The 20,294-nt window shown below is 43.7% G+C and overlaps 2 protein-coding genes across 2 annotated transcripts; one reads left to right on the forward strand and one right to left on the reverse strand.

The window, feature by feature from the left end:
- Positions 1-683: 683 nt before the first annotated feature.
- On the forward strand, positions 684-6,931 carry GNG5 (G protein subunit gamma 5). The gene is made up of 3 exons (XM_035123112.2): positions 684-999; positions 5,177-5,332; positions 6,327-6,931. Exons 1-2 carry the CDS (start codon positions 919-921, stop codon positions 5,300-5,302), a joined length of 207 nt encoding a protein of 68 aa, XP_034979003.1. The 5' UTR covers positions 684-918; the 3' UTR covers positions 5,303-5,332; positions 6,327-6,931.
- A 2,126-nt stretch (positions 6,932-9,057) lies between these two features.
- On the reverse strand, positions 9,058-19,035 carry RPF1 (ribosome production factor 1 homolog). Its single transcript, XM_035123994.2, has 9 exons — positions 18,804-19,035; positions 18,134-18,190; positions 16,111-16,191; positions 15,321-15,416; positions 13,943-14,096; positions 11,419-11,501; positions 11,161-11,342; positions 10,953-11,079; positions 9,058-9,710 (listed from the first exon to the last, which is right to left on the reverse strand). The coding sequence occupies exons 1-9, from the start codon at positions 19,011-19,013 to the stop codon at positions 9,669-9,671; spliced, it is 1,032 nt and encodes a 343-aa protein (XP_034979885.1). The 5' UTR covers positions 19,014-19,035; the 3' UTR covers positions 9,058-9,668.
- Positions 19,036-20,294: the final 1,259 nt, after the last annotated feature.

Raw genomic sequence — 20,294 nt, forward strand, 5'->3', positions numbered from 1 at the left:
GGGTATTAATACATGGATAATAATAATAATAATAATAATAATAATAATAATAATAATAATAATAATAAATAATAGGAACTGCATGTAACTGTAATCAAGTGCCCAGAAGCAAATCCAATAATTACCCCTAATCCTTCCAATATATTTTTTAATTACCCTGCAGAGATAACCCACCCATCCTTATTTATTGCAAGTGGGTGATGAGTGGAGGCTTATTACGAACCTTCCATGGCTAAAACTGCGGCTAGTGTGGGCTGAGTTCGGCAGTTTTGACACGGCTATCAATCCTACCTGTACTCAGAACTATTCCCAGGTAAGAGTGACAAAAGGCCATCCATCCTTTGCTTAAAAAAACTCCAAGGAAGGACTCTGTCATGGGAGTGTAACAGGTCTTACTGTCAGTCTTCCTAACGTTTACGATGCAAAGTGTGGGTGTCACCTGCGTAGAATCCTAGAACGGTAGAATTGGAAGGGATTCCCAAGGGTCGTGTAGGGAAACGTGGCTCTTTCAGAGCAAGACTCAGCCCCCAGGATATCCACATCTAGACATTTTTGCAATGCAATGCACCGCGCTTCTTAAGTCTTTCTAAACCTCGCCCCGCCACCACACGAGGTTGGGAAGAACCTTAAAATCTCGTTTCTTCCCTTTTAAAACCCTTCCCTTCATTTCCCTCTTGGCAGCTCCCTCTTCCGCCCCTTGGGGCGGTGGGGTGGGGTGAGATCCGGGAGGCAGTCTTTTTTTTCTTCTTCTTCCAAAAAGGAGCCCGGCAGCGAGCGCTGCGCGTGAGTCTGCAAGCCGTCGCGAGTCTGCGGGCGGGAGTTTGTCGAGCGCCGGAAACTTAGTTGGGAAAGTTGCGAAGGCTCCTCTGCGGCTCGGCTTGCCCCATAAAACGAACGGGATCCTCGAGCGAGCGGACCATGTCCGGCTCCTCCAACGTGGCGGCCATGAAGAAGGTCGTGCAGCAGCTGCGCCTCGAGGCCAGTGTGAGCCGCGTGAAGGTGAGAGCCGGGGGGAAGCCGCGGGTGGAGAGGGTGCCATTACCACTGCCGCCATTACTGCGCCTCGGGGGAGCGCCTACTCATGGCTGCTCCCCGCCGGGAGTCCCCGGGGCGTTAATTTGAGCCCCGGGAGCTATTACTCCCGCTCACACAACTGCTTCAAATATTTCGTTTGCACTTCACTTCGCTAGGCATAGGAAAGGTTGCTGCGCAGCGCCTCAGCAACGGCAGAGCGCGCGTAAAAACCCTGTGCGTAAAATCCAACGCACTCACCAAAAACAGGGCGCAGGAGACACCCCAACCCGACCTTCCCAGCATAAAACTGGCTTGATCTCTCTCTAGCTTGGCCCGTTAGGCGCTTGTTCCTGGAGAAGCGGCTGATCGCCGCCGCCCAGTCCCCACCCATACTTGGATCTACGTTATTCCCTTTTTTCGGGGTCTGTTTTCTTTCTCTTAGAAAGTTGGAGGAGGAGGGGTGCTTTGTCATATCGGCTTTCTCTCCCTTGGAAGCTTTTTTGTTCCTCGGAGGGAGGGAGGGAAGGAAGGAAGGGGAGGTGCAACAAGCGATCTGGCGAGCCGAGCCGGAGTCCGCCCTAGCCGCAAAATGGGGAAGTGTGCGAGGCCCCGGGCAGGCGGAGGAAGAAAGATCGCGGCGGGGCGGGGGAATCCCCGGCTTTAAAAAACAAGCACTTTTGAGCCATTGGCCTCGGGCGTTCCGAGCAATCCAAGCCGACTTAAGAATGACGAAGTTTGGTTGTTTCCCCCCTCTCAAGCGCTCAAAGCACTTCTCATCGAGAAGCGGAATTAGCTTTGCATACAGGGCCCACGAACAAGAGCTTTTGAGAATGCTTGCTTCTTGAAGTGAGGACCTGGCAACTTTATGTTCAGCGTCGCTTCGTTTGCTGACTGATTCGTTAACTGTTAATACGCTTGTTGCGTTTTCGCCTTGCAAGGGCAATCTGTTGTGCAAGTAAGGATCCCGCAAATATTATTCCTCTGGTGCCACCATGTCTCCCTAAGGGAAACGTGGCTCTTTCAGAGCAAGAGACTCGGCCCCCAGGATATCCACATCTAGACAGCTTATATTTGTGGTGTTCTTGGGAAGAATACCTTACAGTTCTGCAGTGGAGAGTGGGCAACCCGTGGCCTTCCAGATCTTGTTGGACTTTCAGCTCCCACCACTGTTGCCAGTTGGTTGTACTGGCTGGGACTGATGTGAGGTGGAGGGCAGCATGTGGGGAGCCACAGATCTCCCCCCTAACTTAGAGGTTTAGTGCCAGATTCATTCTGTAACATCTCCCATTAATAAGAGTTCAGATGGCTGGTCTTAAAGGCAGTGGTGCTAAGTAGTACTGATGTGTAAAGGTAAAGGGACCCCCGACCATCAGGTCTAGTCGCGGACAACTTGGGTTGCGGTGCTCATCTCACTTTACTGTGGCGTACAGCTTCCAGGTCATGTGGCCAGCATGACTAAGCCACTTCTGGCGAACCAGAGCAGCGCATGGAAACATCGTTTACCTTCCCGCCGGAGCGGTACCTATTTATCTACTTGCACTTTGACATGCTTTCGAACTGCTAGGTTGGAAGGAGCTGAGACCGAGCAACGTGAGCTCGCCCCGTCGCGGGGATTCGAACCGCCGACCTTCTGATTGGCAAGCCCTAGGCTCTGTGGTTTAGACCACAGCACAACCCGCGTCCCTAGGGCTGATGTGTGGGGCCCACCAAATGACCCCCCCTCGGTGAGCGGCAGCATTGGCATGAGGGGGCTGATGCAGATCACTGCATCCTTCCTGGTTTTAAAAAGTAGTATAGTCAGACTTCCGGTCTGCCGCGCTGGAATGGAGGCGCAGAAACCTCGCGCTGCGAGGTTTCTGGCATCGCGGGGGGGGGAAATCCGCGGGGGCACGCGGATCCCCGTAAATACCCCTGGTTGAGCGTCCAGGGGGCAAATTTTGCCTGGCAGAGCTCCAGAAGCGACTCCTCAGCTGCCCAGGAAGCCCGCAAGAGCTCCTGAGAGCCAGCCGAGTGGCAGTCGCGGGAGCCATTTTAGGCATACCATCGTTACCTCCAAGAAGCGAAGCTCCGAGCCTCCAACCTGCAGGCGGTGGATTCTTCCTGAAAAAGTTACGATCTGGACGAAGTAAGTTGAAATCAATCAATTTGGAACAAGAATTTGGCAGTGGGAGGCGGAGATTAAAAAGGGAAGTCATCTCCCCCCGATTGAGTAATTAAAGATCGCAGCAAGCTAGAAAACCCAGAAATGCTGTAAAAAGAACTTTTTCCTGAGGCAGAGTAAAGGAAAAAGTAAGCGGTGTATTTATCTCTGCAAAAGACTGAGATCTAGTATGAGAAAAGCCCCCTGCGAGCCTGGAGTCGGGTCAAAGGAAAGATCAGCCAGTCTGCTGAATGACGTCACAATACAAAGGAATGTGTCTGGCTGAATGTGAGAGACTGAGAGCTGTAAACAGTGAAAGAGGACTTGTTTTGCCTTGAGGCTGCTCAGTATTGACTCTGAGGAAAAGAAGGAGTAAAGAGAGAGATTTTGACCAAGTGGGACTAGATTCCTGGCTTTTTGCTTGTTTGTTCACTTTTCATTTATATTGGACCAAAACATCAACTCCACTGCCTGTCTGCACAAAGATGGAGGAGGTTTTAGACAAAGGACTAGGAGAGAAGGTTCCAGAGAGTGGACAGGAAGTCACACAGTGGGACTTAATATTGGCAACAATTTTGGATCTTACTAAGCAAGTGAGTATCTCCAAGCTTGATGTAAATTTCCTGAGAGAAGAGACTGTCGAGACTTTTGTTTCTGACTTTAAAACACAGGAACCAATAGAAATAGAAGATCAGGAGAAGGGAGAAGAAAAAAGATTGGAAGACCAGGACCGTGCTGGAGTGACGCATGTAAAAAACCTAGAAGAGGAGAAAGATAATATTGAAGGACAATATGCTGAACCAATGGATTTATTTCCTGAAAAGAACACTGTTCTACTGGTGGGAGGGGTGGAACAGGGAGGAAAAGTAGGAGAAAACACTGTTTCACTGGTGAGAGAAGTGAAACAGGAGAGGGTAAAAGCAAAAAAGCACCCCAAAAAAGAGGCTGGGAAAATCAGCGCCCCGGTGAGAGAGGGGAGGATGCAAACAGTTGGGGGGCAGAAAGATGATGAAAAGGTGCAAAGATATAAAGTGATGGGATTACAGAAGAGGGGGGCAAGAGTTCGGCAAAAGTTGGTATGGGACAGACTAGGGGTGGGTTGAGGGGTTCTGGATTATCTGGTATTGTCTGAAATAATATGGTCTGATCTCGGAATGTATTAAGGATTGTATGAAGAACCTGGCTGATACATCTGGAGACTTCGATTTCAGGGAAGGGGGGGCGGGAACTTTGTTGTGTGGGTGGAAGTAAATGGGTAATAAATCTGGATGCGAATCTTATATATTTTTGGGTAAGGGAAAGAGATTAGGGATTAGATAATAATAATTTTGGAGAGAGGATGCTAAGAGAAAAGAGGTCAAAGTATAAGGAGAATGGATAATAGCAATGAAAAAGTTGAAACTTAGAAAAAAGAATGTGAAGTTAGAATGGGAAAATGCGAGAACTATTTTTTATAATAAGAACTCAAGAAGGGGAAATGAGGAAGCCTGAATCTGTTTTTGTTTTTGTTTGTTTTTTTTGATTGTTGTATTTTTATTTCTTGTTAAAATCTAATAAAAATTATATTAAAAAAAATAGTAGTATAGTCAGCTGGGTGTGTACACAAATACAGGTGCTCACTTAATTTTGCTTTACCAAATGTACAATAGTTGTATACCAAATTATGCTTACTCCCAAGATTGCATGATGGGGCTCTGATTTGATGTTCTTTGTTAGCTTTTGTTCTAAAGCATGTAGAGTGGGTGAAGAAATACTGTGTACTTAATGACTCAAATAATACACACAGCTGTCAGAACATTAGTCCGTGAAGTCTAGGATCTAAAATTACCAAGCTGTGCCGCTTCTTGAGATCTGCTGCCAGTGAAGGAAAACAATTACCGGTAGGCTTGGGCCAGATAGAACATCCGTCCAACTGGTACCTTGTGTGTGTGGGGGGGTGAGGAGTCCATTTTGATTTCTGATTAGCATATGCATATTAACATTCTACCAAGTATATTACTGAATCATGTGAATTTGTTCTAGGTTTCACAAGCTGCAGCTGACTTGAAGCAGTTCTGCCTGCAGAATGCACACCATGACCCCCTACTAACAGGAGTTTCTTCAAGTACAAATCCATTTAGGCCGCAGAAAGTGTGTTCATTTCTCTAACTTGTGTGACCTACGTGGACTCTTTTAGTGGTATGTTTTTAAAGTGAATTATATGGCTTTGGTGTCTTTATAAAAGGGAGTCTGTAGCCCTCTAGGTGCCGTTCGACTTCAGCTCCCATCAAATCCAGCTAGCATGTCCTAAGGGTTAGGGATGCTGGAAGTTGTAGCCCAGGAACATATTCTTCACCCTACCCAAATTAATTATGGTTCCATTTCTTATGCTACATAGTTAAACTAACACCCACTTGAGTTGAATGCTAGAAATGCTTTGTAGGAAGTAAGTCCCACTGTGTTTTATAGGACTTCCTAGGCACGGGCATAGTAGTGCAGCTTAAGTTTCACCAGTTTCTAGGCTAAGAACTTGTTATTGTGAATCATAAATGATAACGGATTGTGCATAACTTACTGTAATTTTTAAATAATAAAATTTTGTGGAGATACAGGGCTCTATTTACAGTTTCACATTAAAAACTTCTTATTAAATTTTGATAGAACTAATGTTAACTCTCTTGGCTGCCTGTGGGCTGGGGCAGTCATCCTTTCCTAACCTTGTGCTGCAGTCCAATGCCTACTGACCTCAGCCAATGTGATGGGAAATGTAGGCCAAAACAGCTGGATGGCACCAGGTTGGTGAAGCTGGTCTGTGCAGGATATATGAATGATCAGATAATCCTATGTGCCATATGATCTTTTTTGGGGGGGGGGGAACCGTTGTATGCTCTCTCAGCCAGAGATACACAGATGAGGGCTAGCTAGCCTTCAGCCTTCCTAGAGCATCAATCTCCCTGCAACTCCTAAGTAAAATAAGCCTGACTAGCAAACTTCCTTTGTAACTAAAAAAACATTTAGTGGCCACATGGGAGGAAAGCTGCTACCTTTTTTTCCCCATCTTGGCAATTTTGTTTAGCTCTATGTATTTGGAATTGCAGGCAGAAGAGCTCAGTTGAGGGAGTTAGTAGTTTTCAGAATTCACACATATCAGCAAATAGTTTCCTGGAGTGAGTTTTTCTTTTGTGTTTTTCAGATCTAATAACTTTTCAATCTGTTGTGGGTCTGGTGAATATGGAAGTGAAAGAGAGTGACCTGGAACCTGTACAGAAACTTTGTGTTAAATGTGCCAACGTAGAACTAGTAATACTGCTACTGTTGTCAAACTTCTTACAATCTACCTCTCTAAACTTGTATGCTAGTTGCAATAACTTCTGTTATCATGATGGAATCAATTTTATATTCAAGCAATAAAGAGTTGATTTAATAACTTTGCTGGTATAATGCTTTACACATTAGATAAAAAAAACCACAGGGCATTGTCAAAACATAGTTTTCTAAAATGGCACAAGCAAGAAACCATCGAACTGCTTGCAGCAGCAACCTGCCACTTCTTGTTCGTACTACAATGGCTAGAGCAGGGGTAGTCAACCTGTTGCCCTGCAGATGTTGGGCTCCCAACTTCCCATCAGCTCCGGCTGGTATAGTTAATTGTCAGGTTGATGCGAGTTGTACTCAACATTTAGAGGGGACTGCATCAAGTACCTTGGGGTTAAAGGATTCTACAACCGAGGACAGCAACCAGTTTGGCATTATTCTAAGATGGAAGCTGCTTAGGGTTATTACCTCCATTTTAAAGTTTAAGTTGACCAAACAGTTTGAACCAGGCATCCCCAAACTCTGCCCTTCAGATGTTTTGGGACTACAATTCCCATGGGAGTTGTAGTCCCAAAACATCTGGAGGGCAGAGTTTGGGGATGCCTGGTTTAAACGCACCAGTTTCTGGCAGTTAAGACATAACAAGCCACAGCTAGTTGAAAATAATAAATTCCCCTCTCCTTGTGGCTGTGCATAGCTGGTAGGCCATAACCATGAAGACTGGTTTTTAATGAAATCTGTTTTATATGCCTTTTAACCCTTTGTGAAGTTTTTCTGTGTGAAGAAGGGAGAAATTTGGGGTACACTGCCTTCCATGAAGCCAGAATGCCATGTTAGTCACTGTCTCTTGTATTTTCAGAGTTAAATAAGAGACTTGGACCCCCCCCCCCCAAAGTCTTACAGGTTTAGAATCAGAGTTGGAAGAGACCACAAGGGCCATCCAGTCCAACCCCCTGCCAAACAGGAAACACCATCAAAGCATTCCTGACAGAAGGCTGTCAAGCCTCCGCTTAAAGACCTCCAAAGAAGGAGACTCCACCACACTCCTTGACAGCAAATTCCACTGCCAAACAGCTCTTACTGTCAGGAAGTTCTTCCTAATGTTTAGGTGGAATCTTCTTTCTTGTAGCTTGAATCCATTGCTTCGTGTCCGCTTCTCTGGAGCAGTAGAAAACAACCTTTCAACCTCTTCTATATGACATCCTTTTATATATAATAGGGTTGTACCTGCCTCCAGCCTAAGAGCCGCTGTCCCTGCGCAGCAGAAAACATCCAAGGCTGGACATGACAACGTATCGTAGATGACATGGGGGGTGGGTTTGATTTTCTTTGTTAGCACAGGCCTTGTACATATCAGGGAGACACTGAACGAAACATCCAGAAGCACAGCTCCCTCAGAACTACCAAGCCAATCAGAGTGCAGGCTTCCTGAGTAAGCGTCAGCAAGCAAAAGCTCCACCTTTCCCTCTTTTGGTTATTTGACTTGAACATGAACACAATTAACCTGGAATGACCTCCTGTTGGAAGGGTGAACTTCCAACAAAACATTTTCTTCAAGGAGTGTGGGAGGTCATCCCACCACTCCTGCTTAGCACACTCTGAGAAGGCCATAAAAATCTGGTCTCCAGCTGTTTTTGAACTACAATTCCCATTGTCCCTGACCACTGGTCCTGCTAGCTAGGGGTGATGGGAGCTGTAGTCCAAAAAAGCTGGAGACCTAGTTTGGGAAACCCTGATCTAACAATATTGTAAGAAGCTTTAAACAGTTCCTAGGGTTCTGTGGGGGAAGTAAGACCATTCATGGGGCATGAGGGTGCTTCTAATATCTGGGGCAGACAGAACTCCAGTTTATTCTGAGCTCAAGGGTCCACAGCAATTGGCTTCCCCTTTCCCCCTTTGGAAGAAGAGAGGGGGCAGAGAATTTGGCAGTCTCCCTCATTGAGCAGCTTGACCAACTCTGCATCTTCTGGCTGTCCCCGCAGGGAATAACAGGAGGTCGTCTGAACGCAACCCGCTGCTCAGGTTTTCTCTCTCTTGGCAACCAACAACCGTGCTGCAGGCGCGGTGCCACGAAAGAGAACACCCTCTCCCAATTTCTGTCATGGAGGGTGGGTGGGGAGACCCGTAAGAGGCTGCGGGTGCAGGTATTAGTTCTCTTAAAAAGCGGGAAGAACCTAGGGTTAGTGCATCTAGGACAAAAGTGAGCTTTCTGGGTAAGACCAGCAGCACAGTCCAGCATCCTTATCTCACAGTGGCCAACCAGATGCCCATGGGAAACTGGAAAGAAGAATTCAAACACAGAGGCCCTGTTTAGCCTGGAGAAGAGAAGATTAAGGGGTGATATGATAGCCATGTTCAAATATATAAAAGGATGTCATATAGTGGAGGGAGAAAGGTTGTTTTCTGCTGCTCCAGAGAAGCGGACACGGAGCAATGGATTCAAACTACAAGAAAGAAGATTCCACCTAAACATTAGGAAGAACTTCCTGACAGTAAGAGCTGTTCGGCAGTGGAATTTGCTACCAAGGAGTGTGGTGGAGTCTCCTTCTTTGGAGGTCTTAAGCGGATTCTTAACAGGCATATGTCAAGAATGCTTTGATGGTGTTTCCTGCTTGGCAGGGGGTTGGACTGGATGGCCCTTGTGATCTCTTCCAACTCTATGATTCTATGATTTTTGGAATACTTGACTTGTATTTCCATACCTTAATCAGCACTGAATACATGACCATATAAGTTAACAGCTGCGGTAATTTAAGATACAAGACAACCCTTGCAAGTTATTTAAAATGGTGTTTGACAAACTTTACTTTTGACAGCAGATCTTGATAAACAACTGAATTAGCATGTGTGCTGTTACCCGAGTACTGTATCAGGATTCTACTCCTAAAACAGCCTTCTTTAGAAACAAAACACCCTCTGCAAAGAACAGGACTAAGAATGTTCATATCTTAAATACAAAGTGATTGGCAGATGATTCATTTTCTTGCTATTGTAACATGAAATCTGCCACATACAAAGTAGCAGTGATGTGAGGAATGTACCCAAGGCACTGAAGAAGATGGGTACAGTTAGACTGATGCTTATGTAAAGTTTGGTAAAAATAGTCATTTGGGGGTTTTTCCGTGTAGACCAAGAATAGACTTGAGGCAACTCCTTAGCAGTCCCTGTGTTCCTGAAAACTCAGCGGAAAATAAAACAGCAGTTTCACATTTTTAGTCTGTTATAGGTGGAATTTTCTTCGACTTGTGTCCATTTCACGGCGCTAAAAGATAAAGAAGTCATGAGTAAGAGACAAATTATTAAATATTAAACAATTTTAATAGGGTTTTTTTTTTTTGCATGTTAGGAATGCTAAATACCAAGCATAGTTTCACAAGGGGTTTAGGTAGCCACATAAGCACTTCAAAAGTTAAAAGTCAGCCTCACTTTAGGTCATCAAATAATTTGGCTTGTGCTTCCTGGCTGGGCTAGCCCAAGACTTTCACTGCCCGAGGCTGATGGCAAGATGATGGCACTCGGGCTGGCAGCTAAATCTTACTTTGACACTGGTAGGCAAAAAAGGACTTGTTTTGGCACATGCCTAAGTAAGTCCCTGCTCCCGGTTTGGCGTTGTAAAGTGGCAGGGACAATCCCTACAATTTTACTGGGCTTCTGTGACCACCTAATAGGAACTGCCTGTGTGCCCCATCAGCTCTAAACATGGAACTGCAGAAAGAAAGCTGGGGTTGTCCCCGACCACAGTAATAAAAAAGGCACAGGACTAGGGACCAACAGCCTGAACCTGTGCATGCTTGCCATGTTCAATGGACCTTACTCCCAGGTAAATTATTTTTGCTTGGCAAATTGCCCTGCTTACTTTGTTATGGACAAGTCCATTAAAATAGTACCTAGGAACAAGCATAATTGAAAACAGGATTGCCTCAAATGGACAAGGTGCTGGCGAGTACAATGAATGATAGGGATAAGGCCCTCACAAGCAAACTTCTGGCTTGGTTATGAAAGACTGCACAGAGGAAGATGGAATTCTCTCAACAGCTGATCCAATGCCTTAAAAAAAGCCTTGAAACTACCCAAAAATATGGTTTTGCCATGGAACAAAGAGAACACATGAACTAGATCAGGCATCCCCAAACTTCGGCCCTCCAGATGTTTTGGACTACAATTCCCATCATTCCTGACCACCCGGTCCTGTTAGCTAGGGATCATGGGAGTTGTAGGCCAAAACATCTGGAGGGCCGCAGTTTGGGGATGCCTGAACTAGATGCATGGCTCTTTGCATTCTGGCTGCTGTCCAAGCTAAATATATAAAACTCTGTCACTCCATATTCAGGAAAAGCAATATGGAAATGGCAATTTCAAGTATTTTAAAATATTTTTAGAAGAAAGAAGTTGCATACCCAATTAAATGCACTACTACTTGCACCCTGTAAATGTTGTCTAGCCTCTTGACATTTCTTACATATACAGAATTCTTCATTGTTAAGAGATTGTTGAAATATAATACCTTGTGAATCCATTCATATTCGCCAAATTTAGAATCAAACGTTCCCTTTTGAAGAGACCTTAATTTCAGGGTAAAGCGTGGGCCCAGTTCTTGAATTGCCACCCTTTTCTCATTTTTGAAGATGTATCTTTAAAAGATTATAGGAAACATTAGCAAAAATGTCAAACGCAGTAAGTTCTCATACCTTATAACAGAAGTTTCCACTCACCTATGGAATCTGAAAAATATATAGTCACGCTGATTGTGAAATGTAGCTACTTGTCTACCGACGAACTGAGGATCGTGAGGGAATAAAGAAGCAAACATCCGCCCAATGGAATGGCCCAACCGTGTTGTAAAGTTGTTCAGGATTATTTCAGGCTGATGTTCTGAGGGAGCTTTTCCTTTTCGCTAGAACAAATCAGAGTATTACACTGAGCACACAGTCACACAAGTTGGAAGACTCTGCTTGTGAAAATAAACTCACCTTTATTTCTTTACGCAGACGAACACTACTCATCCTAAAATGAGCAGTTGGACCTTCAGGCAAGTGACTTAACACAAGCCCATCTATTCCAACAGTTAAGACAAACACAATTAGAAAGTTACAGGTAGGTAGCCGTGCTGGTCTGCCATACTTGAAACAAAATAAAAAAATTCCTTCCAGTAGCACCTTAGAGACCAACTAAGTTTGTCATGGGTATGAGCTTTCATGTGCATGCATACTTCTTGAGATACACTGAAGAAGTGTGCATGAACACGAAAACACCAACAAAGGAAGAATGGCAAGCCAAGGATATGCTGTACGCCAGGCATCGGCAACCTCCGGTCCATGGAGGCCGTTTATCCGGCCCACGGGCTGCCCATGAACCGAGCTGCCCGCTTGGCAAGTCCCCTGCGCGCTGCAGTAAACCAGCGCAGCGCGGGGACTCGCCGAGCAGCACCGGAAATCGCTTCTGCACAGCCGCAGAAGCAATTTCCGGTGCTGGCTGCCCATTTCCAAAATGTCCGCAGCGCCACCAGAAATGGCTTCTGTGCCTGTACGGCCCTTGTCCGGCCCACAGACAGTCCGTGGGAATCTTCCAGCTCACAGGAAGAAAAGGTTGCCGACACCTAGACTACGTGGAACTGCCTAAGTTGACAGAGAGGATACATGAGAGAGACAACATTGATTTCTTTTTCTTTTTTTAAAAAATATTTTTATTAATTTTCCAATTAAAACCAATTATATCACATTCAATATTTCAAATTATACACATATATATATCAATCAAACCGAATGTTATGCCAAATCATCTAAAGAATTTTTTATTTGGGTTCCCATGCTTCAAGAAATTGGGAATTCCTCGCAACTGTCCACTGCCGTCTTTTTTCTAAAGTTCAAATCGTCCTCCAAGTTCATAATAATCCAGATCTTCCCCTTACAGTCACATAGATGTTTTCCACTTTCATCCGATTGTTTCCCAGCCGCTGAGATAAATATCAAACAACGTTTCACAGATGTTCTTTCTCCTGTGTGAGTTAATCAGTCCAGCCTCCCCATAAATCTTCTTAATGGAGCTCCTTGTTGCGTCGAAGCAGCCCGAAGCAGCGCCATCTCAAAAAGCTCAAATCACTTTCGCTTTCTCTCATAGCCATGAAGATTCACGATCATTATAGAATTTACAGCTTTTTCAGGCAGGAGACCCAAACATCAAACCATAAACTCTTGGTAAATTAATGGATCTCCTTGCCCTATAGCTGAACTTAGCTTCAGGTCGCTGCTCCAATTTAAAGTGCGTCACAACTCATAAATCCTCCGAGCGCGTCCAGAACTCCTTCCGCCCAACTAGGGGGAGGCTTTTCTCATCGGCAACTCCACATCTTTAAAAAAAATATGCTCAGTAACAACAGTTATAAAGTTCAACTCACACAGTCTTTTGCTTCTCTTTCACTCCAAACAAGCCAGGACATCGCGTCCGGGAAGGTACAAGGCAACAATATGAAGGGAAAAAAAATAAAAACTCGCTTCCCTTATCGCTCCGTCCCCATCAATCCTTCTTCCAGATGCAGTACAATCTTTGACTCCTCTCCTTTCAGCAGCATAAATTTCTCAGCAGTAAACAGCGCTTCTTCCCCTCCTTCTGAAGTATGTCCATAGATTTAAGCCTAATTATCTTCTTTAACCATGGAAATCCCCGCCATGCAGATTAGCGTCCGGGAGTCCTGGCCCTCGTAAGTGCTCAGCCCAAGCTCCCCCCACTCCAAAAACAGTCGGAGTGGGTCTGGGGGCATCGCGGGCCAACGGCCCCTCTCCGTAACCCCCGGAGAGGGTAGGGGGTTGCCATTTACTCCCCTAGCAACCGCCAAATTCCTTACGAAGGTCAGAGAGATGGAAAACAGGTCCGCCATTCCTGCAGGCGGAGACAACATTGATTTCAAAAAGGAGTGGGAACCATTTATAAACTATATAAAAAGACAGTATAAAGATTTGGACTCATTGGCAGGTTTTGACTAAACTTTCACAACTATATAAGAGGTAAAACCATCAGGGTATAGAAATTGTTTAATAAATCAATACGGAAACATGGGGGAAGCCAAAGAGGGGAGAGGGGAAAATATGGATATATGGATATATAAATTGTTTAAGATTTGTGGAAAATTTGTGGTTATAATTTGAAAATTCAATAAAAAAATATTATTATTTTTAAAAAAGACAAACACAATTAAACAATTTTCAAATAAAAGCACTCGGTTCAAAGGCAGCTTCTGTAGAAACTTAAAATAGTGACAGACTATCCAGCGCAAGAGTAATAATTATTGCACTTACCATTCTATACTTTATGCAAAACTGCAGTTTCCACATTACATATCATACATGCACACCCTTAAGGACCACTAAAATGCTGTTTTTGCTTATAATCTAATTGTGCTCTCATTATTATTGTCTGTCTTGCCAAGGACAGCAATCGTCAACAGTAGCAGTACAGTAACTACTGTATAAAAGAGAGTCTCTCATATGTGAAGGATACTTGGTACTTTACGATCTTCATTAATAACAATCAGATCTGTGAAGTCCCTCGAGATACACTGTGGAATAATTCTTTTTAGAGCCAGTCCTCTTCGATAGTAAACATGTGAATTCGGAATACAAGTTGATAACTGTTCACAGAATCTCACAGTTCTCTGCAAAAAAAGAAAGAAAAATGTTTATGCAAAAGACTTTGTTGAGTGAGATAATTCTGGAGGAAAACACAGCAGATAACCAATTAATTCTGATATCTTGGCTAAAAAAATTATATCAAGTTATTCTTCCATTATAGCCACCAAATATTTTAAGAGTTTTTCTTCAAACATGATTTTTGTGAATGGGTTATTGCACTTCAGTTTTTAAGGTTATATGGAAATGTGTATAATTAAACATTATATATATATATATATATATATATATATATATATATATATATATATATATAATATAATATAATATAATTATATATATATATAATTAAACCTACGGGACCGCCTCTCCTGGTATGCCCCGCGGAGGACCTTAAGGTCCACAAATAATAATATTCTGGAGATCCCGAGTCATAAGATGGCTAGATTGGCCTCTACTAGAGCCAGGGCCTTTTCAGTACTGGCCCCAACCTGGTGGAACGCTCTTTCCCAGGAGACCAGGGCCCTGCGGGATTTGTCATCTTTCCGCAGGGCCTGCAAGACAGAGCTGTTCCGCCTGGCCTTTGGGTTAGACTCAGCCTGACCCCTGTGTTTTCTCCCTCATGGCTTGGATTTATGGCCTACTTGAAATGAGGCTGCACTTTAAATTTTAATACTGTATTTTAATCTGTATTTTAATTAATTGTTTTTATGTTTTATTGTGGTTCTGTTGGTGTCAGCCGCCCTGAGCCCAGTTTTTGACTGGGGAGGGCAGGGTATAAATAAAAATTTATTATTATTATTATTATTATTATTATTATTATTATTATTATTATTAAAAATCATGATTGTCCTGAATCAATTCTTAAATTTATGCACTGTAGCCACATTAAATTCCAGCATGCACTCTCTACAAAATATGAAGGAAGGCCCAACTGGGGAATTCTGATGTGCCAGAAGAATGCCACTCCATTTTCTGTGCGTGTCTGACCAAACATTTGAATTGAATGTGGCTGGAGTAAATAAATGTTCAAGAAAACAGTAACTGGATGCTGTAGATTATTGTGCGTCATTCTTCTTTAAAAAGAAGAAACTGGCAGTAGATCATACACATTATAGTTTACAAACAGATAAGAAATCTAGAGCAAATAAACAATCCTGCAATATTATGCCTCCTGACCTTACGTATAAGCTAGGTGTAACAAGCTTTTACCATCTTTCTATTTATTTTATTTAAAAGTTTTTTTTTACCCCACGGGGCCTGTCAGATGTTGTGATAAGAATCTTTGGAACCGTCTGCCTGTTGAAATAGGGTGCAAATTCATCTGTAGCTTCATCCAAAGTAACCTGGAAATATAAAATGATAAATATTGCATTGATGACGCTAAAAATCAAAACCTTCAATTTGGGAGAGTTAACAGCCAGTAATCATTTCATACCAGAAAAATACATATACTTGTAGACATTTGGATAACAATCTTTAAATATTAAGCAACACATATGAGGCCCTTTAAAATAAGGTTGCAACATAAGGATCAGAGGTACTTCTTTTAATCTACCGTCAGGCAGATACTTCAGGTATATTTTCAAGACAGGACCATACAAGGCTGCCTTAAGCCAGGTCAGACTGTGTGTGCCCATCTAAATTGGTATTATCTTATCTAACTTGCAGCAGCTCTCCAATCTTTCACACCTTCTGCTTTCAGATCACTTTAGATTTCAGAGATTGACCTGGGGCCTTCTGAGAAAAATCTTAGGGAAACTTGCTTTATCTTGCAAAAGAAAAACCCAGTGTTTAATATTTTATTGAGAAATAGGCTCTACCAGCTTGAAAATTTAATATTTGATCAGTAACCTAAGGCTATTAATGGCCTATTACAAAACAGAAAAAAAGGAATTAAAATACTTTTATCCACATCCGTCTACTTTGGTTATTTATTAAATGTAATCATGCAAAAACTATTCAGAATATACGTAAGGGAAATGTTATTCGACATTGGCACATATTAAGGGAAACCATAGTTTTCTCAAATAGTGCTACCTCTTCATCGTTTGGATCAACTGTGGTTTCATCATATACACGCTGGTTTTCAATTGTCTTTGGTACCGGCTTTGGTGGTGCCTGTAAGAAATAAAAATAATATAAATAAATATTCATGTCATCTCTTTTTCCAACAACTGCTCCAGTAGATTTTTAAAATAAAAATATTATTATAGCATTTACTGAATTTATATACCGCCTTATACCCGGAGGTCTCAGGGCGGTTCACAGAACAAAATCAAAATATAAAACAATATATATATATATAATCAAAATACAAACAACAGCCCAACAACCCCACCCACCCCCATTTTAAAAGGACATAGGATGTCAATCAAATCAACCAAAGGCCTGGTTAAAAAGGAACTTCTTGCCGGGCGCCTAAAGGTGTATAATGAAGCTCCCTGCGAAGAGCATTCCACAGACTGTGTTAAGTGTGTTGATTAAGTCTGGTGGTAGAAAGAAAGTTACTAGGACCTCCTCTAGCCAAAATGTACTAACACCAAAAACGTAACTGTCCTCTAAAACTGTACCGCAAAGTAGCTAAGTTTCTATTAGCTACTCAAAACAATGTGCTCACATCAAGTGTAATCAATTTTAATAACTTCTGAATGTTTAAGGGTTTTAACCAGAATTATAACTATAGAAATTATCAAAATTCTGCAATTACTAAAATGTATTACATTTGCATACAAGCAAGCAGTGGTTGTGCTCCAAAACTGTTTTTCTTACAACAGCATAAAATTCACTAATACAGTACTTCTGTAATGCATGAAAAGGCTAGCAAAATGGCAACACCACCTTAGTATTTGGTTATCACATTGCATATTTTCAAAGTCCTGCAGCTGCAGACCAGTACTCAAACCCACTGTCAAGGGTCTACCAGAGTTGGTGGCGCTGTAGGTTAAACCAGAGCCTAGGGCTTGCCGATCAGAAGGTCTGCGATTCGAATCCCCATGACGGGGTGAGCTCCCATTGTTCGGTCCCAGCTCCTGCCAACCTAGCAGTTCGAAAGCACGAAGTGTAAGGAGATAAATAGGTACCGTTCTGTCAGAAAGGTGAACGGCGTTTCCGTGCGCTGCTCTGGTTCGCCAGAAGCGGCTTAGTCATGCTGGCCACATGACCTGGAAGCTGTACACCGGCTCCCTCGGCCAGTAAAGTGAGATGAGCATCTCAACCCCAGAGTCATCCGCAACTGGACCTAATGGTTAGGGGTCCCTTTACCAGAGTTGAAGGCTCTCATGCTTTGGGTCTATCGACCCACACCCACATTTTCCCATTAAGTTTTTATCTAGCAGGGGACAACTGCTGTCAACCATTTTCAATTCCCCACAACACCCAGGAGCAACACTATGCCAGGGCTTTGTGGGCAAATTGTGGGTGCTTACAGTCACATATTGCAAATAATGGAACTGCTGCTACCCTTCACCATTCATACACATACCAAGGAGCTCCCATTCAACAACTCTTCATTGGAGCTTCCCTCAAGCCTGGAAGATGTTATTATTTGCAATAGTATCCATGTAAGGCAGAATAGTATTATCACCTCTATGTTACGGATGGTGTGAATCCATAATGTGAAAACATTGTGTGTGTTTGTGTTATGGGGGGTACAGTTTGGTTAACAGAGTAGAGGGCAATTTGATGATGAAATCAGTTATCTAGAGCAGTACTGGGCTCTCCACTTTCAAGCTCAGACTGGGCAGCCATCTGTTGGGGATGCTCTAGTTCTAATTTCCTGCACTGAGTAGGAGGTTGGACTAAATAGGCTATGAAGGCCCCTCCAGGTCTAGTATTTCACGGAGTCCCCACAGTCACATAACCTATCTATCTAATGGTATTGCACCCAATGGCGAGAATGTTTTCTAAGACCACTTGCTTCAACAAATGTACACGTATCAGTAATTCACTGTACAAGAGAAAATAAACTATACAAAGTCAGTTGCATGTCAATGAACATTTACTTTTATTAATAAAAAAGTACATATTAAGACACATTAAATTCCTATTTCTTCCCCTTTACCTTGTCTCCAAGTGCTTCTCGCTCCTTTTTTCTCTTTTTCTTAATGGCTAATTTCTCCTGGACCATACAGGGAGGAAAGAAAGAAAAGAAAATGTGCTGATAAACTTGGGAACTAAGAATGAACGAACAGGCACATCCTTCTCACGAACGATAGCAAAGCTAGTATATATAGAAGTTCAGGTACTGATCACATAGATGAGATAAAAACCTCAACACACTGTTCTCAACAATAAGTTTTAAAGCCAGAAGAACTTGCCCCAGTTCTTCCCTACCTCTCTTCCAAGATGTGCACAGTAGTGTTATCCCATTTTCTTCCCCCCAGTCACCCTGTGGCTCAATCTGAGGGAACTGACTTGCCCAGCCCATCGATTTGAGTTTTTGCCTGAGTGGGCACTTGAAATTGGGTCTGACGGGCCGAAATCAAACGAAAAGGCGTACAGTACCTCCAGGTCCCTCTCACGATCCTAAAGACGAAGCATCTCCCTGTCCCAGTCTCGGTATTTTGTTAATATTTCATCCCAAAAAACACACCCACGTGTTTAAACGTCCTCACGTCTAACGCTCCCAACCATCCCTCCCCCTCCTCATTTCAGGCTCCCCAAACTCCGAGCACCTGCGAAGATTATCTGCCAGCGACCACCCTTCCCAACCTCCCTCCCTCAACTCGCACCTTCCTTTGCTGCTGCTTCCAGCGCAGAAACATGAAATGACGCCGCTGCTTGTTCTTGATTTCCGAGACGCTGAAAGACGGCGGGAACACGACCTGGCCCTGCTCGGGGCCGCTGCCTTGTCCCCCCTCAGGGCCAAGCCCTTCGCTGGATCTCTCAGCATCGTGCTGCTCCTTCTGCCGCTTCTTCCCTTTCCCCGGGATGCCGGCCATGCTGTCTCCCTCAGCCACTGACCTTTCACCCCGCTCTTCCACTTCCTCTTCCGGGCTCACCCCCCCCCCGCGACAGGCTCGCGTGAGTGCGCGTGCGCAAGCGGGCAACCGCCGCATCTATTTTCGGATTTTTAACGTACCTGAGTCACAGCGTTCTATACGCGCGACTCTGAGCCTGCGCATTATGCGAAGGCTGAGACAAAGTTGTTTTTCGTAGGGGAGCGTAAGTAAAATGGGAGATTATCAGGAGGGCTGTGTGTGCTTTACCGCAACGTTCCGAAATCGTTACATTTAAAACTTTCGGGGTAGGGGGGAAGTAAAAGGGTGCTAAGCGCATGCTCAGAGCCGTCAAGCCTCGCCCGGCAGGACGAGTTAGGCGTGGAAGACACTTTGCGCATGCGCGAAATGACGCCAAGGGCAATCCTTAGAGATAGAAAAGATGCAGAATGTATCTTAAGGATATATGGTTTACAGTATTTGCACATTTATACAACCTGAGCTTAAACCATGACCACCCCAAGAAGGTGTTCATAGGCACAGCAGAATTAGATTCCAGCAGAAATCATGGATGCTTTAAGTTGAAATTTCTGCATTGCAGGGGGTTCAACTAGATGACCCTTGGTGTCCCTTCCAACTCAACTATTCTGTGATTCAATGTCCATCAGAGGCCCCAGCCCTCTGCTCACATACACAACTCACTCTGATTTTGTTCTTCTAGCTACCAACCAGTTGAGGGAGCCCTTTGGCACAGAGCCACTACCTTATGTTCCCTTAAGGACAAGTGTGCATGCACACAAAAGCTCATACTAACTTACCGGTAGTTGGTCTCGTAGGTGCTACTGGAAGGAATTATGCTGTCACCAAGAAGCTGGCCCGGCTATTCCAATAATTCAGGCTTCCTCAACCTTGGCCCTCCATATGTTTTTTGGCCTACAACTCCCATGACCCCTAGCTAGCAGGATCAGTGGTCAGGGATGATGGGAATTGTAGTCTCAAAAACATCTGGAGGGCTGAGGTTGAGGAAGCCTGCAATAATTGAAATCCTTGCTGGATCTGGGAATTAGAAGGGATTCAGGCAAACAACCTATCCCCTCCTCCAAAAAAAACCCTCACAACATTTAAAATACATTGTTAGATTTAAAGCGGCAATTAGGGTGAAATTCCATTATTCTTGTTGGGACAAAATCCTAGCATGTGACATTTTACCCAACAATTTATGATAATATATTTAGAAGCGGGCAGCAATCCTAATGTGTGTGTGCACAGTTCCACACATACAAG

The sequence above is a fragment of the Zootoca vivipara genome, chromosome 7, assembly GCF_963506605.1.
Source record: "Zootoca vivipara chromosome 7, rZooViv1.1, whole genome shotgun sequence".
In the NCBI taxonomy this organism is placed as follows: domain Eukaryota; kingdom Metazoa; phylum Chordata; class Lepidosauria; order Squamata; family Lacertidae; genus Zootoca; species Zootoca vivipara.